Source organism: Hyla sarda, chromosome 9 (assembly GCF_029499605.1).
Source record: "Hyla sarda isolate aHylSar1 chromosome 9, aHylSar1.hap1, whole genome shotgun sequence".
NCBI classification, from domain to species: Eukaryota; Metazoa; Chordata; class Amphibia; order Anura; family Hylidae; genus Hyla; species Hyla sarda.
In genome coordinates, this window is record NC_079197.1 from 18,614,450 (window position 1) to 18,641,102 (window position 26,653).

General features: G+C 45.0%; 1 protein-coding gene across 2 annotated transcripts; it reads right to left on the reverse strand.

Moving 5' to 3' along the window:
• Window positions 1–611: 611 nt before the first annotated feature.
• DYNC2I2 (dynein 2 intermediate chain 2) lies at window positions 612–26,295 on the reverse strand. 2 transcript variants are annotated; one of them, XM_056539775.1, is made up of 9 exons: window positions 26,176–26,295; window positions 20,823–21,080; window positions 14,595–14,704; window positions 9,451–9,608; window positions 8,972–9,081; window positions 7,043–7,210; window positions 5,601–5,833; window positions 2,955–3,112; window positions 612–920 (listed from the first exon to the last, which is right to left on the reverse strand). In XM_056539775.1, exons 1-9 carry the CDS (start codon window positions 26,197–26,199, stop codon window positions 682–684), a joined length of 1,458 nt encoding a protein of 485 aa, XP_056395750.1. In that variant the 5' UTR covers window positions 26,200–26,295; the 3' UTR covers window positions 612–681. The 2 variants fall into 2 exon arrangements, with proteins under 2 accessions (XP_056395750.1, XP_056395749.1); XM_056539774.1 differs by lacking the exon at window positions 26,176–26,295 and adding an exon at window positions 25,849–26,142.
• Window positions 26,296–26,653: the final 358 nt, after the last annotated feature.

Here is a 26,653-nt window from a genome sequence, read left to right on the forward strand (position 1 = left end):
GTACACCCCACAATGAAATGCTTGGTTCTTGTTTCCAAGTATTGCGGCACTTGCCCTTTGTTGCACAGTTCTGTTATGCTTTCATATACCGCGGACCTAGAGTCTGCACAAGGTGCTCCTGCCCCTTGTTCCTGAGCAACCTTTTTTTCGGGTCTTTTTGTGGCCGCTTCCCTTGCACCCCGTTGGTCACTTTTACTGGGGTATAGGGTTTTTTCTGGAGGTTCAGACTTGGACATTAATCGGCGTCGCTCGCCGCGCTGCTTTTATCGTCCTCGCTGAGTAACATTAAGTTAAGCCTGAATCTGCCTGTTTTCTTTACCACTGTGCGTGGCCCTCTCCAACGCCCATGGTGGGCGTGCGGTCTGCCGCAGCTGCTCTTCCGGTACTCCTCTGTGAGTGAGTGTTGACTGAGGTACAATGGACCCTCTACACCAGTGGTCTTCAACCTGCGGACCTCCAGAAGTTGCAAAACTACAACTCCCAGCATGCCCGGACAGCCGTTGGCTGTCCGGGCATGCTGGGAGTTGTAGTTTTGCAACCTCTGGAGATCCGCAGGTTGAACACCACAGCTCTACACCATCCATAGTGGTGAGGCTAATAAGAATACCACATCTCAGACAAGAATTTATTCCATTTATATTATGTACAAATAATACACCGAATAGATACAAGACCTTCAGATCAGTCGGTGACGGCCCCGGCGAGCTCATCTAGTAGGTTCATCTCTCGGGCCCCTTGCTCGGTGAAGTCAGAACTCAGCTGCCATATCTTCACCACACCAGTAGCGTCCCCGGCTGCCAGGAGTCGGATCTGCACTTTATTGAACTCCAGGCAGTAAACCGGCTTCTCATTGGACGTCTGCTTTACGGTCAGTGATGGCCTCTGGGAGCTTTTTCCGAAGTCAAAGAGCAGCAGTTCTCCTTCAACAAAACATTAAATCACAATTATTATGTCAATACTAGAATCATTTAACTTAAAGAGTACCTGTCATGATCTTGTTAAATTTTATAATCCTCCCAGTTTACTGCCCCCATCATGATAAACCACCCCCTGCCTTTATTTTTTAGTTTTCTACCTTGCTATTGCTCTGTATTTTCTGCTCAGTCTCAGTCAGATTCACAGACTGGGAAGGGGCGTTCCCCAGCAGGCGTGACATCATCTGAAGCCATACAGGGGAGAACTTCCTCCCTCACTCTGCTACACACAGCCCAGAGCAGGTCAGTGTGTGATGAGCTATGATTGGATAAGGCAGCACACACCCCCCTCAGCATTTTTCTGATTTTGGACTTCTGCCAGGCCAGCAGGAGTCCAAATTCTGTTCAAGAGATGGAGAGAAATATGTTCTGGACAAGTAGGGAGACACCTAGTGGTAGCTTATTTTTCACCCCTTAAGGACCTGGGGGTTTGCAGTTTTTGCATTTTCGTTTTTTCCTCCTTACCTTCAAAAAATCATAACTCTTTCAATTTTGCAGCTAAAAATCCATAAGATGGCTTATTTTTTGCGACACGAATTCTACTTTGTAATGACATCAGTCATTTTACCCAAAAATCGACGGCGAAACGAAAAAAAAAAATTGTGAGACAAAATTTGAAAAAAATTTGAAAACAAAACACGCTATTTTTTAACTTTTGGGGGCATCAGTTTCTACACAGTACGATTTTCAGTAAAAATGACACCTTCTCTTTATTCTGTAGGTCCATACGATTAAAATGATTTCCTACTTATATAGGTTTGATTTTGTCGTACTTCTAGAAAAAATCATAACTACATGCAGGAAAATGTATACGTTTAAAATTGTCATCTTCTGACCCCTATAGCTTTTTTATTTTTACACGTATGGGGCAGTATGAGGGCTCATTTTTTGCGCCGTGATCTGAAGTTTTTAGTGGTACCATTTTTTGTATTCATAGGACTTATTGGTCACTTTTTATTCATTTTTGCATGATATAAAAAGTGACCAAAAAGACACTATTTTGGACCTTTGAATTTTTTTGTGCGTACGCCATTGACCGTGCGGTTTAATTAACGATATATTTTTATAATTCAGACATTTCCGCATGCGGCGATACCACATGTTTATTTTTATTTACACTGTTTTGTTTATTTTTTAAATAGGAAAAGGGGGGTGATTCAAAATTTATTAGGGAAGGGGTTAAATGATCTTTATTCACTTTTTTTTCCACTTTTTTTTGCAGTGTTACAGCTCCCATAGGGGGCTATAACACTGCACACACTGATCTTTTACATTGATCAATGGTTTCTCATAGGAAACCACTGATCGATGATTCTGCCGCTTGACTGCTCATGCCTGGATCTCAGGACACTGAGCAGTCATTCGGCGATCGGACACCAGGAGGCAAGGTAAGGGACCCTCCTGCTGTGTCACAGCTTTTGGGGATGCCGAGATTTCACCGCGGACATCCTGAACAGCCCCCTGAGCTAACCGGCAACGATTTACTTTCACTATAGACGCGGCTTTCAACTTAATCCACGGGTCCCGGCCGTTGTTAAAGGCCGTGGCCCCGCGTTATAGAATGGGAGCGGACTCATGGCGTACCGGTACGTCATGGTCCCTGTAGGGGTTAAACACATAAAACATAGAAAACTTTTTTTTTTTTTTTTTTTTTTAAACAAAGTACATTAGAGAGATTTATTTAACATAAGAAGTGCAATAGAAAAAAATTGTGTTAATGAGAGTGCCCATTTAATGGATAAACTGCACATATAGCAATTTTCTAAGGGAATCAACTAGCACAGGATAAGTTTCGGAAAAATTCACCATCTACGACAGTGTTTCCCAACCAGGGTGCCTCCAGCTGTTGCAAAACTACAACCCCCAGCATGCCCGGACAGCCTTCGGCTGTCCGGACATGCTGGGAGTTGTAGTTTTGCAACAGCTGGAGGCACCCTGGTTGGGAAACACTGATCTACGATGTTAAGTCTCATGTTCTACCTTCTCCGGAAGCGGCTGCAAAAACCAAAGGGCGCACGGGAGACCACTGAATGCTAAAGAGGTATTTCTGGGAGAGCTGCAGAGAGGTGAGGGGTTTCTCCTGAAGCATGGAGTACAGGTGAGTGTGTCCATCTGTCCCTGCACTCAAGAAGAGATTCCTTAAAAAGAATAAAAACATTGTTATCAATAGATTTTTATTGTCATAAAATCTTTCCTTGTCACATTCATTGGGAGGCACAGACAAAGACTGTAGGTATAGCGGCTGCCATTAGGAGGCGATACCTAGCCAAAGTGTTGCCCCCCCCCCCCTACCAGCTATACCTTTGCATAACCCCTTTAGTACAGGCGCAAGGGGGGGGGGGGACTAACAACTAGCAAAGGGAAAAACGCTGGAACATCTAAAAAAATGTTTAAGAGCTGTAGCGAGAAAAGTAAATTTTTTTTTATTTTTTTTTACGGTCAATAAAACAAATCCATATGGTAACGGGGGGCAAAGAGTAAATGTGGTCAGCTTCTGTGACCGTAAGAAACAACAAAGGATGCAAAGTTAGACACCCTGTAAACATTGAAAAGGTTATTACAGGTCCTGTAGAGCTCTTTGCTGAAGAACGTAAAGCGTACCCATCTAATTACATTAAAAAGAATAATGCTTCTATATGTTACTCACTAGGTCATGCAGATTCTTTACATGTCTTTTTTATGTGTCTAGCTTCCGTATTTGGCTGACCAATCCTTGTGTTCTGCTGTTCACTCATTTTGACATCCGCTGCTCAGGAAGGGGCGTGTCCGAGGCAAGCACTGAGCCAGCCCTCTCTCACCATGCATTCACTTCCTCCCTGAGTTTGCTGTGCTGGGTCTCTTCGTCCAATCACGGCAGGCTGCTCTGTAACCCCTACCTTTCTGTTTTCATGCTGCAGTCTGATAGGACAGGAGTGAGCACAGAGGAGTCCTAGTCCCGCCCTCACTTCCTGGACTTGGTCCCAGCCTGTGCTTCAGCCGGGACAAAGATGATGCTTCACTAGGACAGGATTATGTTCTGGATGGTATGGGGACCCCTAGTGGTCTTTATAAGCCATGATTTGTATAAAGAGATTTTTTTTTTATGATATATATTAGAAAGTGTAATGTTTTGACAAGATGTACAAAATATGAAAAGCTTTTGATTCTGACAGCGCCCATTGAATGCTCAAGTGAAATGGGATGTTATCCGGTCTGGGGACTCCATGCCCTTGGATTTAATTAGCCAATGGGGAGGAATACCAGTTCAGCTGGGTATAGATGTCTATACTGCTAGGATCTCCCAGAATAACATAAATGGTGTCTAGCTGCATCCAGATTGTGGATAACCCATTCTTTAAAGGGGTATTCCAGGAAAAAAACTTTTTTTTTTATATATCAACTGGCTCCAGAAAGTTAAACAGATTTGTAAATTACTTCTATTAAAAAATCTTAATCCTTTCAGTACTTATGAGCTTCTGAAGTTAAGGTTGTTCCTTTCTGTCTAAGTGCTCTCTGATGACACGTGTCTCGGGAAACGCCCAGTTTAGAAGCAAATCCCCATAGCAAACCTCTTCTAAACTGGGCGTTTCCCGAGACACGTGTCATCAGAGAGCACTTAGACAGAAAGGAACAACCTTAACTTCAGAAGCTCATAAGTACTGAAAGGATTAAGATTTTTTAATAGAAGTAATTTACAAATCTGTTTAACTTTCTGGAGCCAGTTGATGTATAAAAAAAAGTTTTTTCCTGGATAACCCCTTTAATCTCTAGGGTGAGAGGGAGAGAAACCACCTTGGGAAGTAAAGAAGCAATTGGGCATCACCTGCATAGATTAACCCTTCAGAGTGGTGACAATGTGATTTTGGTGCTCTTGCTGCTGTTATTAAGCCCCCTCCATGGTGCACAGCTATTTTTCATTATCTCCATTTCATGGGCAGGACCAGATCTGGACTGTTTTCTAACAGTACACACACAGGAACTTTCTCCATTAGTTGTCTAACCAATCATAGCACAGCACTACTATGCCATGACATAGTGCTGGTGAAAGTGCACTGAACAGGCTGCACTGTGCTGGGGGATAATTTACCAAGTGTAGCACTATAGATGGTATGGAGATGAGAGAAAAGGTTACTGATGCACTTGGTTTGCAAGATGCTATAAGAGCAGAAAAGCAAGAAATGGCAGCAGCATTTAAGGGGTTACACTAGCTTCTGCTGAACTGCCAAAGGTAGGGGGACATACAGCAGTAGGTACACTGGTATTTACACAAGGGGCAGCTGCCTAGTACTTTATATAAGTGGTGAGAAATTAGAGAGAAGCCTTAATTTACCTTTGTGGATCCTCTTCAGCAGGCAGACTGGCTCAGCTTGTACATGCTAAGCCCCGCCACCCACTTCCTGTTTTGGTCTTGTTCTCTGCTACTAGAGACAGAATTCACCTGAAACCAGCAGTGGACAGCAGATTGCAAAGAAAGGAGACACCTAGTGGCCAAGATTTTTGGTTGTTTTTCTAAGGTAGAAAGGATTTTTTGGGATATGAAGTTATGTCCAAATATATTAAGAGTCACTTAGGCTATTAAATGGAGAACAGTGCCCATATAAGAACTATAAGATTATGACCACCTTAACCTTATACAATGATTCTTACCTGTGGAAAGGTGAGCAATCAACACAATAGACAGGTCCTCCATGGGGGGAAAAGGTGAACTGGGCCGGAGCCTTTAGTGGAACAGAGGAAGCCATGTTGGTGAGGGCAGCTGTCTGGACTGTAGTTGAACACTTTAGCAGGTAGCCACCTTCTACTCCAACAACGAATATGCTGGGATCAAAATGTGATGAGGAGAGGCATGTCACCCCCACGGCTGTGTCACCTCGGCCGTGCTGAAAGGGAACACAGGAATGGCTCAAAATTTTCACCTTAGGCTTTAAACCGCTTTAAATCAAAATATAGAAGAAATCTGAAATTGACTTTAGATACCCCACCAAAATATGGTGAAGGAAACAATTAGCTTGCTTATTTTGCTGTTTTTTATTATAGTTCAATCTTCAATAGTTCAAATATACCGTAGTTCAATTTGCTTGTAGTGTTAGTTAAAAAAAAAAAAAAAAAAAAACTACTTTAACCCCTTAAAGGGGTATTCTTCCCCTAGACATTTTATCCCCTATCCAAAGGATAGGGGATAAGATGTCTGGCAGCGGGGGTTCCACCACTGGGGATCCCTGCAATCTCGGCTGCGGCACCCCAGACATCCAATGCACGGAGCGAACTTCACTCCGTGCCGGATGACTGGTGAAGCGGAGGCTCGTGATGTCATGGCCACGCCCCCTCAATGCAAGTCTATGGGAGGGGGCGTGACGCCCCCTCCCATAGACTTGCATTGAGGGGGTGTGGCCCTGACGTCACAAGCCTCCGGCGCTGCACCCGACGCTCTAAACGAACGCCGGGTGCAGCAGGGAGATCGCGGGGTAGCGGGACTCCCGCGATCAGACATCTTATCCCCTATCCTCTGGATAGGGGATAAGATGTCTATGGGTAGAGTACCCTTTTAATGACCGCTGATACACATTTTTACGACGGTCAGTAAGGGTACGTATTCTAGCCTGCCATGTTTTCAGAGTGCGGCTAGAATAAGCTTGTGCGGCTCTCTTGTGTTAGTATGATAGCCGGGGCTCCCGCTGTAACCACCAGAAGCATAAAAACCTCTACTCCGGGTAGTTTAAGCCTTCACACGTCAAATCATGACCACTGCGTGTGAGGATCGCCTGTCTACCGCTTACCTCGGGCATCATCCCTGGATTTTGCGATCCCTGGCCCCAGTTTCTATGTCAGCTGGGGGTCTTGTGAAGATCTTCAGACCTGCCAGGGGTGTCTGTGTACCAAACCGCGCTGTACAGCATGGCAGGGTATACTGCCTGTATACTCAAATGAGCCCTAACATAGCCCTAACATAGCGAGCAAAATAAAACCGTTCTGGATCTTTGGGCGGCACTATTTTTTTTTTTTTTTTTTTTACATTATGTAATCTAAATTACTTAACTGAAAAAATCTTCCAAGGTCCCACCATTTTATGATCTGAGACCCTGTCTTACCTTGTTTATCTTTGAGTTACTGGGTATTTGGTGAGCAACCAGAGCGAATCCATTGTGCAGCGTGAGCTGTCCCTCCTTCTCCATCTGCCATACTAAGATCTTCCCATCAGAAGAAACACTCTGAACCTGCAACCTGTGAGACTGTGGGGCCTCTTGAAGCCAACGAACCTGTCGCACAAAAAAGAAGGAAGGAACTAAGACATATATAGGGGAATGAATATGGAAGTTGTCTATATGAAAATAGCAGCTAAATATATCCTGGGATACACTGGGAATGAAAAGAAAATGTCTGAGGATTACCACCCCCCATTTATACAGAGCAACGTGCACATCAACAGCAGAAAGCATTTGTCCAGGAGCGGCCTTATGGGTAGTTTCCAGGTAGGACAATGTACTGGTGCCACAGCATGGGCCTCTGGGGGGCGGGTTACTCTATTAAGTGTGAATACATATGCACCAGCCAGATGACCCTCTTCATGTTCATATAAGTACTGTCACATCCAAAAATAGGAAAAAGTGAGGATTAAAGATAAATAAGTAGATAACTAATATAGATAAAGCAAATCCTTCCATATAAAAGTAATAAAGATCTGCTGGGAGCTGTAATCACTGTCTATTTAGAGGACAGGAGCTTCTTCAGGGTCCTGTACAGTACACAGTGTCCTAAAAAAGTAATGGAGCCGCCCTCACCTGGTGTCCAAAGGAGCAGCTAACCCTGGTACAGGTAAAGAGTACAGAACATGTAATACCTCCCTGTACTGTAGGGGGCGCTACCAGACACCAGTCAGTGCATACACTTCAGTAATACAGGTAAAGAGTACAGAACATGTGATACCTCCCTGTACTGTAGGGGGCGCTACCAGACACCAGTCAGTGCATACACTTCAGTAATACAGGTAAAGAGTAGTACAGAACATGTAATACCTCCCTGTACTGTAGGGGGCGCTACCAGACACCAGTCAGTGCATGCACTTCAGTAATACAGGTAAAGAGTAGTACAGAACATGTAATACCTCCCTGCACTGTAGGGGGCGCTACCAGACACCAGTCAGTGCATACACTTCAGTAATACAGGTAAAGAGTAGTACAGGACATGTAATACCTCCCTGTACTGTAGGTGGCGCTACCAGACACCAGTCAGTGCATACACTTCAGTAATACAGGTAAAGAGTAGTACGGAACATGTAATACCTCCTTGTACTGTAGGGGGCGCTACCAGACACCAGTCAGTGCATACACTTCAGTAATACAGGTAAAGAGTAGTACAGAACATGTAATACCTCCCTGTACTGTAGAGGGCGCTACCAGACACCAGTCAGTGCATACACTTCAGTAATACAGGTAAAGAGTAGTACGGAACATGTAATACCTCCTTGTACTGTAGGGGGCGTTCCAGACACCAGTCAGTGCATACACTTCAGTAATACAGGTAAAGAGTAGTACAGAACATGTAATACCTCCCTGTACTGTAGGGGGCGCTACCAGAAACCAGTCAGTGCATACACTTCAGTAATACAGGGGTTTTACCAGTGAAATGCCCATTCTAACTGATCAGATCTTCCGGCCATTGACAGGTATCACAGATCTGGACTGTCTGTACATTGTATGGTGAGTCTGGTATCAAGTTACAATGGTCCAGAAAAGACCAAAAATATAGTAACCTGAGATCAATCAATGTAAGCTGAGGGACCATTGTAGTTGTTTTCAAGTTCTTTCTGATTCTGGGAAAGCTGGGTAACAATCCAAAGGACTACTATGTCAGTTCCCTTTCCCAAACTAATAGAAGTAATCCAATCTGTTAATATAACGAGATCGAAAAGCTACGAAGGAATTCTTAAAAGATAAATGACGCCCCCTGTAGGAGAACTAAAGGACTTCTGGCTGTTAGGTCACATAAATAAAGATGGGCATATTCACTCCCATTATTACCTGGTAGACAGCATCCATGTGGCTGTCTATTGAGAGCCCAGTTCTTCCAATGAGCGGGTCATCCGTCCGACTTGTGTCCCAGACTAGAACCTCCCCATTGAAAAGACCACCTGGCCAAAGAGAAAAGTAGGTTGAATTATCAAAAACTAGCTTATAACAAGACAAAGAAACTATGTAGCAGAGCTGTGTTTGTCATGTTATTTGTGGATTTCTATAAGGCAGTGAGTTACCACGCTGCACTAAAGAAACTATTCAATGATAAATTCAGTGTTGTGTCTCCAGCTGTTGCAAAACTACAACTCCCAGCGTGCCCGGACAGCCGTTGGCTGTCCGGGCATGCTGGGAGTTGTAGTTTTGCAGCAGCTGGATACACACTGTTTGGAAAACACTGAACTACATGTGCGTGGCCGTTCAGTATTGATCTTCCAGTCACAGACCACAATTGTAGGGTACAGTACTTACATCCATACGGGACATACCGGCTATAAGGGACGGTCTAGAGGGATGAAATGCCAAACACATGACTGAGCTGGGCACATCGAGGACTAGATCGGGGTGGTTGGGGTTAAAGCCTCGTCGGTCCAGGTTCCATGTGCAGATGTAGGATTTTTCTGTACTCCAGTCTCCATCTCCTAACCTGAAAATAAAAAAATAAATAAATACATACATACATAAATAAATATATAAATAAATAAATAAATAAATAAATAAAAAAATAAAAAGATAAAATCCAGCTGGTGGGGTCTCTCTAAGGCTGGGTTCACACCACGTTTTGTTAAATACGGTTCCCGTATACGGCTGGGAGGAGGGGGGGCGGGGCTTAATTGCGGCGCCCGCAATCAGCCGTATTCGGGAACCGTATTTAATGCAAGTCTATGAGCCGACCGGAGTGAACCGCAGCCTCCGGTCGGCTTCGTTTTCGGCCGTATGCGGTTTCCCGACCGCAGGCAAAAACGTGGTCGACCGCATTTTTGCCTACGGTCGGGAAACGAAGCCGACCGGAGGCTGCGGTTCACTCTGGTCGGCTCATAGACATGCATTAAATACGGTTCCCGAATAAGGCTGAGTGCGGGCGCCGCGATTAAGCCCCGCCCCCCTCCTCCCAGCCGTATACGGGAACCGTATTTAACGAAACGTGGTGTGAACCCAGCCTAAGGCTGCATTCACACCACGTTTTTGCAATACAGTTCCCGTATACCTTTTCAATGTGAAAACCGTACGGAACCGTACTGAAAACCGTATGCATTGACTCTCCATTGAAAACCGTATACCGAAAGATGCATCAGGTTGTGTCCGTTTTGCATCCTGTACGGTTTTGTCAGTTTTTTTTTCCCGTACCCAAAACCGTAGTCTACCACGTTTTTTGGTCCGGGTGAAAAACTGTATTAAACCGTATACGTTTGTTTTTTTAACATGTCAATGGGAACTGTACAGAACTGTATGTGCGTACGGTTCCATCCGGTTTTTGACTTTGCACAGTTTTTTTTCTTGGAATTTCAATCAAACAAGTGAAACTTTATTCAAAATGGAGTGAAAAGTTAAAAACGTATACGTTTTTTTTCTTACAAAATGGATGCAACCGGACATCATTTTGCAAACCGTATATGGTTTTTAACTGTATACGAGTTGAAATTTGTACACACGTTTTGATACAGTTTAGTCCGGTTTTGAGGAATCCTTTTTTCATCAAAAACCTGATACGGAAACTGTATTGCAAAAACGTGGTGTGGATGCAGCCTAAGGAAACACAGTGACAACTTCACTACATAAGTTCTCGTAAGGCTGCTTTCACACTATAAAATGTATCCGTTATAAAGATCCGTTCAATGTTCCCATATAAAAAATCTGAAAATCGTCCGTTAAACGGCCATAAGAAAATCCCATTATAGTCTATGGGATTTTTTGCCGTTTTAACCCAATATAGCCAGTTATTAATAATGGCCGTTATTTTGTGACTGGTGAATGAACGGAAGAAACAGTGCATGCACTTTTTCTCCCATTACAATCTGCTGTCATAAAATAACGGCCGTTATTAATAACGGGCTATAACGGGTTAAAACGGCTAATGTAAAAATCCCATAGACTATAATGGGATTTTCTAACGGCTGTTTAACGGACGATTTTCAGATTTTTTTATAACGGAACATTGAACGGAGCTTTATAACGGATACATTTTATAGTGTTAAAGCAGCCTAAGATTGTCCTGCATCATGTAACAAAATGTGTCATAGATATAAAGGGGGTGGTATAGCTGAAGGGAAATACACAAGGGGGGCTTAGGGAAGGGGGATCAGGGCAGGAACACATCAAAAGGGAAAAAACTAAAGAAAATTGGGGAGATTTACAACACGAGTGTAGAGGAAAAGTTGACCAGTTGCCCATAGCAACCAATCAGATCACTTCTTACATTTTTTTAGTGGCCTTTTCAAAAATTAAAGTACCTGTCATATCACAGAAAAAAAATAATGCTTCTATTTGTTACTTACTATATCGTGAAGATGCTTCAGATGTCTTTTTTGTGTGTCTAGCTTTTGTATTTGGCTGACAAATCCCTCTGTTCTGCTGCTCACTCATTCTGACATTCACCGCTCAGGAAGGGGTGTGTCCGAGGCAAACATTGACCCCGCCCTCACTCACCATGCATTCACTTTCTCCCTTAATCTGCTGTGCTGTGCTGGGTCGCTTCATCCAAACACTGCAGGCTGCTCTGTAACCCCCTCCTCTATGCTGCAGTCTGATAGGACAGGAGTGAGCACTAGGAGTGTTAGTCCAGTCCTCACTTCCTGGACTTTGTCCCAACCTGTGCTTCAGCTGGGACAAAGATGATGCTGCAGCCAGACAGGATTTTGTTCTGGAAAGTATGGGGATCCCCCGAGTTTTATTGGATTTTTCATATTTAAATTTTTTTTTTCTTCAAAAGAAGAACAGCTATATCACTACGGCATTAATAGTAAAAAAATAAAAAATAAAACACAAATGTGGGTAACACAGTACATACAAACAAATAACACAAAACAAGAAGTAGTGGTCTTTTTTATGATTTCTATAAAAATGAAATAACATTTTCTAATGAAGTACACTGCTCAAAAAAATAAAGGGAACACTTAACACAATGTAACTCCAAGTCAATGACACTTCTGTGAAATCACACTGTCCACTCAGGAAGAACACTGATTGAGAAGCAATTTCACATGGAACAGACAACAGGTGGAAATTATAGGCAATTAGCAAGACACCCACAATAAAGGAGTGGTTCTGCAGATGATGACCACAGACCATTTCTCAGTTCCTATGTTTCCTGGCTGATGTTGTGGTCACTTGAATGCTGGTGGTGCTTTCACTCTAGTGGTAGCATGAGACGGAGTCTACAACCCACACAAGTGGCTCAGGTAGTGCAGCTCATCCAGGATGGCATCAATGCGAGCTGTGGCAAGAAGGTTTGCTGTGTCTGTCAGCGTAGTGTCCAGAGCATGGAGGCGCTACCAGGAGACAGGCCAGTACATCAGGAGACGTGGAGGAGGCCGTAGGAGGGCAATAATGCAGCAGCAGGGCTGCTACCTCCACATTTGTGCAAGAAGGAGCAGGAGAAGCACTGCCAGAGCCCTGCAAAATGACCTCCAGCAGGCCACAAATGTGCATGTGTCCACTCAAACGGTCAGAAACAGATTCCATGAGGGTGGTATGAGGGCCCGACGTCCACAGGTGGGGGTTGTGCTTACAGCTCATCACCGTGCAGGACGTTTAGCATTTGCCAGAGAACACCAAGATTGGCAAATTCACCACTGGCGCTCTTGTGCTCTTCACAGATGAAGGCAGGTTCACATTGAGCACATGTGACAGACGTGACAGAGCCTGGAGACGCCGTGGAGAACGTTCTACTGCCTGCAACAGAAGCCTGACTGCCATTAGTACTAAGATGAGATCCTCAGACCCTTTGTGAGACCATATGCACGTGCAGTTGGCCCTGGGTTCCTCCTAATACAAGACAATGCTAGACCTCATGTGTCTGGAGTGTGTCAGCAGTTCCTGCAAGAGGAAGGCATTGATGCTATGGATTGGCCGCCCGTTCCCCAGACCTGAATCCGATTGAGCACATCTGGGACGTCTCGCTCCATCCACCACAGACTGTCCAGGAGTTGGCTGATGCTTTAGTCCAGGTCTGGGAGGACATCCCTCAGGAGACCATCCTCCACCTCATCAGGATCATGCCCAGGCATTGTAGGGAGGTCATACGGGCACGTGGAGGCCACACACACTACTGGGCCTCATTGTGACTTGTATTAAGGACATTACATAAAGTTGGATCAGCCTGTAGTGGGGTTTTCCACTTTGATTTTGAGAGTGACTCCATATCCAGACCTCCATGGGTTGATACATTTGATTTCCATTGATAATTTTTGTGTGATTTTGTTGTCCGCACATTTAACTATGTAAAGACGAAAGTTTTTCATATGCTTAGTTCATTCATTCAGATCTAGGATGTGTTATCTTAGTGTTCCCTTAATTTTTTTGAGTAGTGTATATTAGAAAGGTTAAAGGAAAACTGTCAGATATTTTCTCCCGCACTATCCACAGTACTGGTGGATAGTGCGGGAGATGCTGATTAAAACGAGCCCTAGCTTACCCGGATCCGCCCGGCCGTTTGCTCGCAATTGTAGTTTTATTCTATGTGTATATCTTGCTGTCACTGGCACGGGCGGGGCTTCTGCAGGTTATCTGGCACTGACGTCAGCGCCGCTTATGAATATACATTCCCCCTCCCTCCAGCTCTCCCTCTCTTCGCCGCTCCTAACTGGAGGGAGGGGGGATCAATATTCATAAGCCACGCTGACATCAGTGCCAGTTAACCTGCAGAAGCCCCGCCCGTGCCAGTTACAGCAAGATATACACATAGAATAAAACTATAATTGCGGGCCAACGGCGAGGCGGATCCGGGTAAGGTAGGGCTCGTTTTAATCAGCGTCTCCTGCACTATCCACCAGTACTGTGGATAGTGCGGGAGAAAATATCTGACAGTTTTCCTTTAATATTTTGTCAAGATGTACAACATAAGAAGTTTTTGATTCTGAAAGAGCCAATTTTAAGAAGCAATCTGATTGGTTGCTATGGGCAACTGCTCAATTTTTGCTCTGCAATGGTTTTGATAAATCTTCCCAAATGAGAGTATATATATGAGGTGACGTACACAGAAGACATTATGTGAGACCAAATTTTAAGCCACATGTGAATCCAGATGTGAAGACGCCTCCCCCCAGGTTTCCCATATCAAATACAACAGATCAATATTTTATGTGCATCTCAGCATGAAAAATAATAAAAGCACAGTAGAGGGTGTGAATAAAGGATATTTTTACATATGTTAGTGGTTACCTAAAGTTAACAAAAGAAGCACTTTGAATATGAAATGAATGAAGATTATTGCCTAAATCTGACGCCTGAGATACAGTTTGCAACCTGCTCCTAGATTCAGACTTTTTTCATGTGTATCTCCCAGTAATACTGTACATGCTGGACATGAGGTACGTGTGCCCAAAATGCTGCCGCATATTTCTGTACTGATTTCCTCTTCTACTAACAAGCGAAATTGTGATGAAGGGAAATGTCCTGTACATTGTCATCTTACCTGCCATAGGAACAAGCAATGACCGATCCTGTGGCGTTCCAAGATACACTGGTGACTTGAAGATGCTCTGAAACTGCATCCGGATACTGCAGACTATGCAAGCAGGACACCTATATACACAAACATGGAAAACCAAAAGGTTTGTCATTTATAACAAGATTCTATACAATTCCAAATGATCACTCCTAAAGCCTCCCTTCCTTTAAAGACAGTTCTATGTAAACTTTATGACTAGCCTTAAAGGGGTAGGTACTCCGTTGCCAGACATCTTATCCCCTTTAGACACCCGTCGTTCTGAACATTATGTTGAGAATGCTGTATTCGGGAGGCCGTGGTCGTGACGTCACCCCACACCCCCTCCCATAGACATAAATGGAGGGGGCGTTGCATCACGGGGGGGGGGGGGGTATCGCGGCCTCCTGAACCTGGCATTATTAATATAATGTTCAGAACGCCCGGTATCTGTACGGAGATGGCGGGGGGGGGGGGCCCAGCATATGTTTTGATCAAATGTACCTATTCAGCGAATAATCTTGTTATCCGGTGCTATAGGTTTATCCATGAGTAAATTCTGTCATGGAGTAGCCCTGGCATTTGCTCTGTGTAAAAAAATTTTTGGGTAGCCTTGTGCCATAAACCATCTGTATAGGACATGGGTGTCAAACATGCGGCCCCCAGGCCGCATGCGGCCCACAATGAATATTTTTGTGGCCCGGCATCCCTGTGTCCCAAAAAATCTTTTCGGGACACAAGGATGCCCCAGTTACCTCTCTGCGGCCCCACGTTAACTTTAAAAACGCAGGGGCCGCCGGGAGGTAGCGCACGCAGGGACGTCTCTGACGTCCCGTGCGTGCGCCCATAGAAAAGCAGAGCGGAGCGGAGCAATGAGGAGGACGCGTGCATGGTAAGTCACCAGCGTCACGTCATCTTCAGTGCTCCAACCACCGCTCCTCTCCGGTCCCGGGACCTACTGCTATGGCCCATAGGCCATAGCAGTAGATCGTGACCCCGGACTGGAGGAATGGTGGTCGGAACACTGAAGTGGGGCAGTAAACAGGCATACAGCCTCCAGCCTTACACTGGATATGGCTGAAGGCTGTATGTCTGTGGGGGAACTATACTGCACCTAATGTGGGGGAACTATACTGCACCTAATGTGGGGAACTATACTGCACCTAATGTGGGGAACTATACTGCGCCTAATGTGGGAAGCTATACTGCACCTAATGTGGGGAACTATACTGCACCTAATGTGGGGAACTATACTGCGCCTAATGTGGGGAGCTATACTGCGCCTAATGTGGGGAGCTATACTGCGCCTAATGTGGGGAGCTATACTGCGCCTAATGTGGGGAGCTATACTGCGCCTAATGTGGGGAACTATACTGCGCCTAATGTGGGGAACTATACTGCGCCTAATGTGGGGAACTATACTGCACCTAATGTGGGGAACTATACTGCACCTAATGTGGGGAGCTATACTGCGCCTAATGTGGGGAGCTATACTGCGCCTAATGTGGGGAGCTATACTGCACATAATGTGGGGAGCTATACTGCACATAATGTGGGGGAGCTATACTGCACCTAATGTGGGGAGCTATATTGCACCTAATGTGGGGAGCTATACTGCACCTAATGTGGGGAGCTATACTGCACTTAATGTGGGGAGCTATACTGCACCTAATGTGGGGAGCTATACTGCACCTAATGTGGGGAGCTATACTGCACCTAATGTGGGGAGCTATACTGCACCTAATGTGGGGAGCTATACTGCACCTAATGTGGGGAGCTATACTGCACCTAATGTGGGGAGCTATACTGCACCTAATGTGGGGAGCAATACTGCACCTAATGTGGGGAGCTATACTGCGCCTAATGTGGGGAGCTATACTGCGCCTAATGTGGGGAACTATACTGCGCCTAATGTGGGGAACTATACTGCGCCTAATGTGGGGAACTATACTGCACCTAATGTGGGGAACTATACTGCACCTAATGTGGGGAGCTATACTGCGCCTAATGTGGGGAGCTATACTGCGCCTAATGTGGGGAGCTATACTGCACATAATGTGGGGAGCTATACTGCACATAATGTGGGGAGCTATACTGCACATAATGTGGGGAGCTATACTGCACATAATGTGGGGGAGCTATACTGCACCTAATGTGGGGAGCTATATTGCACCTAATGTGGGGAGCTATACTGCACCTAATGTGGGGAGCTATACTGCACTTAATGTGGGGAGCTATACTGCACCTAATGTGGGGAGCTATACTGCACCTAATGTGGGGAGCTATACTGCACCTAATGTGGGGAGCTATACTGCACCTAATGTGGGGAGCTATACTGCACCTAATGTGGGGAGCTATACTGCACCTAATGTGGGGAGCTATACTGCACCTAATGTGGGGAGCAATACTGCACCTAATGTGGGGAGCTATACTGCACATAATGTGGGGAGCTATACTGCACATAATGTGGGGAGCTATACTGCACATAATGTGGGGAGCTATACTGCACATAATGTGGGGGGAACTATACTGCACCTAATGTGGGGGGAACTATACTGCACCTAATGTGGGGGAACTATACTGCACCTAATGCGGGGAACTATACTGCACCTAATGTGGAGGGAACTATACTGCACCTAATGTGGGGGGAACTATACTGCACCTAATGTGGGGGAACTATACTGCACATAATGTGGGGGAGCTATACTGCACATAATGTGGGGGAGCTATACTGCGCCTAATGTGTGGGAACTATACTGCACCTAATGTGGAGGAATTATACTGCACCTAATGTGGGGGAACTGTACTGCACGTAATGTGGGGGAACTATACTGCACCTAATGTAGAGAAACTGTACTGCACGTAATGTGGGGGCAGGGTCTTGTGCAGGGGGGCATGGGGTTTGGGCAAAGGGGGGCATGGGGTCTTGTGCAAAGGGGGTCATGAGGTGTTGTGCAGGTGTTTGGTATAGGAGGTCACATTCCCTCTGGAACTGGACTTCATCTTAACAGTTCCTTTTTGCCCTCAGGTATTGACCAATTGGTACAGTCGCGCATAAAAAGTATTTAGTCAGCCACCAATTGTGCAAGTTCTCCCACATTAAAAAAGATGAGAGAGGCTGTAATTTTCATAATGAGAAAAAAAAATCAATAAAATCACATTGTCTGATTTTTAAAGAATATATTTACAAATTATGGTGGAAAATAAGTATTTGGTCAACAACAAAAGTTAATTTCAATACTTTGTTATATACCCTTTGTTGGCAATGACAGAGGTCAAATGTTTTCTGTAAGTCTTCACAAGGTTTTCACACATTGTTGCTGGTATTTTGGCCCATTCCTCCATTCAGATCTCCTCTAGAGCCTAAAACCTCCAAAGGTTTTCTATGGGGTTGAGATCTGCAGACTGGCTAGGCCCCTCCAGGACCTTGAAATGCTTCTTACAAAGCCACTCTTGCCCAGGCATGTTTGGGATCATTGTCATGCTGAAAGACCCAGCCACATTTCATCTTCAATGCCCTTGCTGATGGAAGGAGGTTTTCACTCAAAATCTCACGATACATGGCCCCATTCATTCTTTCCTTTCAATCGTCCTGGTCCCTTTGCAGAAAAACAGCCCCAAAGCATGATGTTTCCAACCCCATGCTTCACAGTAGGTATGGTGTTCTTTGGATGCAACTCAGCCTTCTTTCTCCTCCAAACATGACGAGTTGAGTTTTTACCAAAAAGTTGTACTTTGGTTTCATCTGACCATATGACATTCTCCCAATCCTCTTTTGGATCATCCAAATGCTCTCTAGAAACTTCAGAAGGGCCCGGACATGTACTGGCTTAAGCAGATGGACACGTCTGGCACTGCATGATTTTAGTCCCTGGCAGCGTAGTGTGTTACTGATGGTAGCCTTTGGTCCCAGCTCTCTGCAGGTCATTCACTAGGTCCCCCCCCCCGTGTGGTTCTGGGATTTTTGCTCACCATTCTTGTGATCATTTTGACACCACAAGGTGAGATCTTGTGTGGAGCCCCAGATCGAGGGAGATTATCAGTGGTCTTGTATGTCTTCCAATTTCTTTTTCAACTGTAAATTTTTATTATAGTTTTACAATACAATGAAAAGAATCCAGTAAGAATTCCAAACAAAACAGAGGTAATAAAATAACATATGAGGGCCAACAATGAAGCCAACTGTAATGCAAAGGACCCTAAATTTTCCGGTCACGCGGCCCACAACAGGCAAACTCCGGTTGAATCAAGCATAGGACAAAAAATAAATAGCTCCAAAAGGCCCTCTAGGAGCCAGAAAATACGATCAAGTAAACATAACAAAAACTCGACAAACATAAATAGACAAAACACACACCGGTTAGACAAGGAATTACAAGGGAGGAGAGAAAAGAGAAAAAGAGGGGGGGGGGGTAGAGAGGGAAAGAAAAGGTAAAGTTGGGAAAATGTAACAGAACTAAGGGGGTTGTCTATCAGAGAAGTGGTCCCAGGGTTCCCAGACAGAAAGAAAGAGAGGCAATGTATTGTTGAGGGAGGCGGTGAGGAACTCGAGAGATCTGAGCTCCCTAATCCTCCCCAGAAGATCCATCTCAGATGAGGGAAGGGTTTGCTTCCAACACTTTCAATGAGGGCTTTGGCCGCCAGAACAATTTGCATAAACAGCCGCTTAGATAAGTAAACCAGAGGATCCAAGGGAACCAGGACCCCCCAACATATCAGATACCGAGCATCTCACCATTTCCCAGTAAGGAGTAATCAGAGGAAAAGATCAGAAGATATGAAAGACTGTACCCAGCCCAACCCCACAGCGCCTGCACTGAGGAGGAATGTCTGGGTTCAGTTTATTTAGCAATTCAGAGGTATAATACCACCCCATGAGCATTTTATACTACGTTTCTTTATAGGCCGTGAAGATGGTGGAGGCCTTAGAGCAGTGGTCTCCAACTTGTGGACCTCCAGATGTTGCAAAACTACAACTCCCAGCTCCTGTCCGGGGTCGTGAGTCCTAACACCGCCACCACCGCCCCCCACCGCGCCCCCTACCACCCCACCGCACGGCGCCACGTCGCACCCCTCACCGCACCGCCCTGGCCCCATTGCCTCCCCCATCCCTGGTTTTATAATTACCTGTTCCCGGGGCCCGGGGTCCACTCTACATCTGGCTTCGGTGGCGTCCTCCTGAGCTGTCACTGTGCGCACTGACAGTGACGTCACGTCACTGTGCACAGCGTAATGCAGGACGCAGCAGGAGCCAGAAGTAGCGTTGACCCCGGGCCCCGGTAATTATAAAACCGGGGATGGGGGAGGCAATGGAGCCGGGGTGGTGGGGGGTGAGACGCGGGGCGGTGCGGCGGGTCAGTGGGGGGCGGTGCGGGGCATTATCGGCAAGGTAATTGCCGATACCGATAATGCCCAAAATCGTGATTATGAGCATTTTATACTGCGTTTCTTTATAGGCCGTGCAGATGGAGGCCTTAGAGCGGTGGTCTCCAACTTGCGGACCTCCAGATGTTGCAAAACTACAACTCATAGCATATTATATCTATTGTTACGATATCATAAGTATGCTACGCCATCCTTATATTACGTATGCTTTCGACTGAATACCTACATTACCCATACCAGGTCCACTGGCACTTGTTGTCTCCTGCGTAAGGTCACCCTCTGCCTTTTACTAATTTTTAAAACTGTTTTTTATTGTCTAATAAAGATTGTTATACTTTTTGAAATAATATTAGTATTGTGGGTCTCTTTGTTTTGGGCTATATATTGGTACCCCCGGGACCTACATACGGCATGTATTGTTTTGCCGTTTATGTTGTTTGGTTAAATTAAAACTACAACTCCCAGCATGCCCGGACAGCCAACAGCTGTCCGAGCATGCTGGGAGTTGTAGTTTTGCAACATCTGGAGGTCCGCAGGTTGGAGACCACTGCCTTAGAGACTCTTTCCCAGATAATCCGCCACTGAGGGAGCGTATTTGTGGTGTTCAAGGCCTCCTCCCAACGACTCATATAACGGTGAGATAGAGGACCCCCATCCGAAGGAGCACTAAGAATAGAATAGATGTCAGAAAGAAGGCCTTTTGTCTTTGGGCCAGAGCGGCACAGACATTCAGTCGTTGGTAAAGTAACCGCATATTTTGGGCAGTGTTTATATTAATTTACAAAAATGTTAAATGTTTTTTATATTATTTCTAATGCACACATTAAAAACCTGGGGATTCTGTTCCTCCCAAGTCACTTCAAAGCCATCAAAAGCGTGACTTCTCCAGTTCTTCTTCAGTTCTCGGATCATGTCTTCCTCCACACGTTTTAGAAACTCCCCAATACCGGGGTAATCTAGAAGAGGCGCAAGCTCGATATCCAGAATTCTCTGGTCTTGGTTCCATTCGGTCTGTGTCCCGGCCTCACTGGCTTCAAGCACCTGCACAGAAGACTCTTTACTGGTGACAGGATTTGTCTGGCAGCTTCTCTGTAGAAAGAGAGAAAGAAAGAAATATAAGCATAAACCCATATAAAATATCAAAAATTTAACTATAAATGAGATATGAACATATCTGGCAGCTCTGTAGACAGAACGTGATCACTCACATCGGTTCTTGCTCCCAGTGGGGGTTATTATTAGAGATGAGCGAACTTACAGTAAATTTGATTCGTCACAAACTTCTCGGCTCGGCAGTTGATGACTTATCCTGCATAAATTAGTTCAGCTTTCAGGTGCTAAAGAGGAAAGGTGGAAAGAGTCTCCTAGGACTGTATCCACCTTTTCCAGCCCATGGGAGCACCTGAAAGCTGAACTCATTTATGCAGGATAAGTCATCAACTGCCGAGCCGAGAAGTTCGTGACAAATCGAATTTACTGTAAGTTCGCTCATCTCTAGTTATAATCTAACCTACACGCAAGGACCAGTTACATAAGAAGCCAATAAACATATAGGTATGCTAGTTGAAGTGTGAATTGCAACCAAAGAACCCAAAGGAAACCCACTGCAAGGAATTTTCTGGGATATAAACAATGATGACCTACCCTATGGATAAACCAAAAATTTTTAATTTGGTGGGATCAGAGCTCCGGGACCCATAATAATAACTTTGTATAATAACCAATACTGACAGCTCAGGGGTCTTCTGGTCACCCACGGATGTGTAATTTCCTAACATAACATTTTACCTTCCAGCACTCAAAAGTGCAGCCTCCTGCGCCTCTGGGTGCTGTAAAATAACAAGATATGTTTTGAAATGAGCCATAAGGGGTCACTTGTAGACTGCATTCGGTAGGAACTCAATGGGCCTGGCGCTGGTACATCGAGGTATGCCTATATGTACCCTAAGGCTAGGTTCACCCTGCGTTGGTGCTTCCATCAGACATAGCCCAATTTAAAACAACAACAGGACTTTGCTGTAAGCAGCATTTTTTGGCCGAAAATGTATCAGTGTTAAAGGGCCCTTAGGTTGGTTTTACATGGCAGAATTGGGCTCGGTATTTTGCATCAGTATTTGTAAGGCAAAATCAGAAGTGGAACCTATAGAATAAAAAAAAAAAATAAAATACGTAATGGAAAGATTTATACCTTTTCCATGTTTCGGACCCACTCCTGGTTTTGGCTTACATATACTGAGCCAAATACTGACGTGTGAAACCAGCCTTAGGCTATGTCCACATTGAGGAATTGTGCTCGCTAATTTCGCTTTAATTCATCCTTAAAGGAGTACTCCGCTGCTCAGCGTTTGGAACAAAGTGTTCTGAATGCTGGAGCCGATGCCGGGAGCTCGTGACGTCATAGCCCCGCCCACTCATGTCACGCCCCGCCCCCTCAATGCAAGTCTATGGGAGGTGGCGTGACTGCTGTCACGCCCCCTCCCATAGACTTGCATTGAGGGGGGCGGTGCGTGACGTCAAGAACTTAAAGCGCCGGCGCCAGCGATCGGAACAGTTTGTTCCAAACGCAGAGCAGCGGAATACCCCTTTAAATGAAAGTTCCATTGACCGGTGATAGGCTGAGCGCACTGTCATGTAAGGAACTCTGCCCGGGCTCCTTACATTACAGTGCGTTCAGCCTCAGGCTATGTCCACATTGAGGAATTTACTAGAGTAATTGTGCTCGCTAATTTCGCTTCAATTCATCCTTAAAGGGGTACTCCGCTGCTCAGCGTTTGGAACAAACTGTTCTGAACACTGGAGCCGTTGCCGGGAGCTCGTAACCTCATAGCCCAGCCCACTCATGTCACGCCCCGCCCCCTCAATGCAAGTCTATGGGAGGGGGCGTGACTGATGTCACGCCCCCTCCCATAGACTTGCATTGAGGGGGGCGGTGCGTGACGTCAAGAGCTGCCAGCGATCGGAACAGTTTGTTCCAAACGCAGAGCAGCGGAATACCCCTTTAAATGAAAGTTCCATTCACCGGTGATAGGCTGAGCGCACTGTCATGTAAGGAGCTCTGCCCGGGCTCCTTACATTACAGTGCGTTCAGCCTATCACCGGCCGAGGCGGGACATCGCTGCGGCCGGCAATACGCTGACAGCTCTGTGACGTTCTGAGCCTAAGAAGCCAGAAGACCTGCAGCTGCGGAGGAACGGGACCCGATATCTCCACAACGGGGGACTGTAGGAAGGTTTTTTTTCTTTTTGAAGCCCAGGCACAGCGAAAGAAGATTTAAATTTTTTTTATGCAAATTTAATGGACTTTCTCCTGCCCTGTTCACACTGAGGAATTTTTGCTAGCAGAATTCTGATGGTAAATTCTGTTCCGCCTGAGGATTGAACATGTTCATTCTTCAGGTAAAATCCACAGCTAAAAACTATTTAAAGGGGTACTCCGGTGGAAAACTTTTTTATTTTTATTTTTTTAAATCAACTGGTGCCAGAAAGTTAAACAGATTTGTAAATGACTTCTATTAAAAAAAATCTTAATCCTTCCAGTACTTATAAGCTTCTGAATACTACAGAGGAAATTATTTTCTTTTTGGAACACAGAGCTCTCTGCTGACATCACGAGCACAGTGCTCTCTGCTGACATCTCTGTCCATTTTAGGAGCTGTCCAAAGCAGCATATGTTTGCTATGGGGATTTTCTCCTACTCTGGACAGTTCCTAAAGTGGACAGAGATGTCAACAGAGAGCACTGTGCTCGTGATGTCAGCAGAGAGCTCTGTGTTCCGAAAAGAAAATAATTTCCTCTGTAGTATTCAGTAGCTAATAAGTACTGGAAGGATTAAGATTTTTTAATAGAAGAGATTTACAAATCTGTTTAACTTTCTGGCACCAGTTGATTTAAAAAAATAAAATAAAATAAAAAGTTTTCCACCGGAGTACCCCTTTAAAGTCGATGGGATTTTTTTTTTCCTGACGAAATGAGTTTTGCACGGAATTTTAAAAAGGAGAATTTTCCCTCCCACCCACAGCATTTCCTTCTCCTCCCATCCTTTCATTCCCATGCATGAATTCCACATGAATGGCAAAAATCAGCATTTTCCCAACCAAAATTATTCCTCTATAATTCCACTCCAATTCCTCAGTGTGAACATACCCTTAGGCTATGTTCACATGCCAGAATTTCTGCATGAATTTATAGCCAATACACTTCAAAGGGATTCCACTGTCCCACTCACACAGAATTTCTGCTTCAGAATTTCCACGCAGAATTCATTAAAGGGGTACTCCGGTGAAAACCTTTTTTCTTTTAAATCAACTGGTGCCAGAAAGTTAAACATATCCTTCCAGTACTTATTAGCTGCTGAATGCTACAGAGGAAATTCCTTTCTTTTTGGAACACTGATGACATCACGAGCACAGTGCTCTCTGCTGACATGTCTGTCCATTTTAGCAACCATGCATAGCAGATGTATGCTAAGGGCAGCATGGTGGCTCAGTGGTTAGCACTGCTGCCTTGCAGTGCTGGGGACTTGGGTTCAAATCCCACTGAGGACAACAATAAATAAAGCGTTCTTATTATTATAATAACGTCAGCAGAGAGAACTGTGCTCGTGATGTCATCAGAGACCATTCCAAAAAGAAAAGAATTTCCTCTGTAGTATTTAGCAGCTAATAAGTACAGGAAGGATTAAGATTTTTTAATAGAAGTAATTTACAAATCTGTTTAACTTTCCAGAGCCAGTTGATTTAAAAGAAAAAAGGTTTTCACCGGAGTACGCCTTTAAAGAAATTCAGCCATGTGAACTTAGGCCGGCAGAAAATCTGCATATCATGAATTCTGCATCCACATTGGTTCTGTACAGAACCCCGCAGTTTTTTATCTTTTCGGTGCAGAATTCGTGTGGAAATTCCACAAATCAGTAAAAAAAAAAAGACTTCATTTAATAGATGCACGCATTCCAGACGAATTTGGCAGAATGTCGGCCCCATTGACTTCACTGGGATTCCACAGCCAAAGTCCAGAAAAATAAAAGACCAGACACTGTAAATGACAGTACGGAATTCCTTTAAAGTTAATAGCCAATAAATTTAGGCGGAATTCAGCGTGGAAAATTAATGAAGAAATTCTGTCATGTGAACGCAGCCTAAGGCCGTTGTGAGCCATGAACTGTTACGGGGGTACTTTATCAGTTTTGTGAGCAATGTACAGTTATGGGAGTACTTTATAACAGTTATAAGCCATGTACTGTGACGGGGAAACTGACTGTCACTGTTATAAGCCATGTACTGTTATGGGGGCACTCTATCACTGTTATACAGCATGTACTGTTATGGGGGCACTCTCACTATTATACAGCATGTACTGTTATGGGGGCACTCTATCACTGTTATACAGCATGTACTGTTATGGGGGCATTCTATCACTGTTATACAGCATGTACTGTTATGTGGGCACTCTATCACTGTTATACAGCATGTACTGTTATGGGGGCACTCTATCACTGTGATAACACATGTACTGTTATGGGGGGTAACTATCACTGTTATACAGCATGTACTGTTATGGGGGAACTCTATCACTGTTATACAGCATGTACTGTTATGGGGCACTCTATCACTGTGATAACATATGTACTGTTATGGGGGTACTATATCACTGTGATAACATATGTACTGTTATGGGGGTACTCTATCACTGTGATGAAATATGTACTGTTATGGGGGCACTCTATCACTGTTATACAGCATGTACTGTCATGGGGGTACTCTGTCAGGGCGGTCATACACTATATATTCCCGGGCTCCCTCTTATGAAGATGGCTGTGGGTATGATCCGGAGCAGCGGCCGCACTATGGCGGATAACTCACGGAGTCACAGCGGGCCCCCTGCGACCTCCTCCACTCAGACCCCACGGACACCGCCTCGGCCTCCTCATCCACAAAGCTCATGGTCCCGCAAATGAGCAGCCAACAGCTCCCCGTCGGCCCGGGTTACCACGGCAACCAGAAGCGGTACAGGCGGCGCAGCTCATGACGTCACTAGCGCGACAACCTGTTCCGCCTACAAGTTGTACGCACGAATATTTAAAATAATATGTCCGTCACCTTATAACAGGGACATATAAAGCCGACTAAATAACATCACAAGCGATGTGCGCAAAACACTCTACAAGTAGGTCAACGAAGGAAAGTCACCTCTAGTGACACACTGGGCGCCATCTTTATAATGGGCAGACCCGCTAGAACCGAGCAGTCGTAGTGGAATGGACTCTTGTAGTAGGGAAATACATAAATCCTTTACTCTACCGACAAGCTTCTCACAGATAAGCCTCACTTAAATGAAGATATCGGGTGCTCAGTTTAGCGATGCTTTCCAGGAACAAACATGGCGCTTGATAAATTTTGCCACGTGACATGGAACTGGAGCATCATGGGTAATTGAAAGCAACAGAGGACTTTATTGTGTTACTGGAAACCTTCATTCCCTTACGTCCTAACCAGTAGCACAGATGGGGTATTCCACCCCCCGCGAACTGGTAGGACAGATGGAATTTTTATTGATTAATAAACTAATTAGCAAACCACACCCACAATACCCTGTATAAAGGAGGGGTCACCCTCTGTCTCCTTGTGTTTTTTTCTGTCCTCCCGGACAGTGGGACAGATGGTGACC

Bases quoted from the DNA above. Each gene is read 5' to 3' on its own strand.
- DYNC2I2 (XM_056539774.1), bottom strand. From the start codon at position 25,929: ATGAGCTTTGTGGATGAGGAGGCCGAGGCGGTGTCCGTGGGGTCTGAG. The intron at 14,705-20,822 runs GTTTTTAATGTG...TTGTGTATATAG, and splicing joins GGGAGGAACAGAATCCCCAG to GTGTCCTGCTTGCATAGTCT. The intron at 921-2,954 runs GTAGAACATGAG...GTTTTGTTGAAG, and splicing joins TGCAGCCGCTTCCGGAGAAG to GAGAACTGCTGCTCTTTGAC.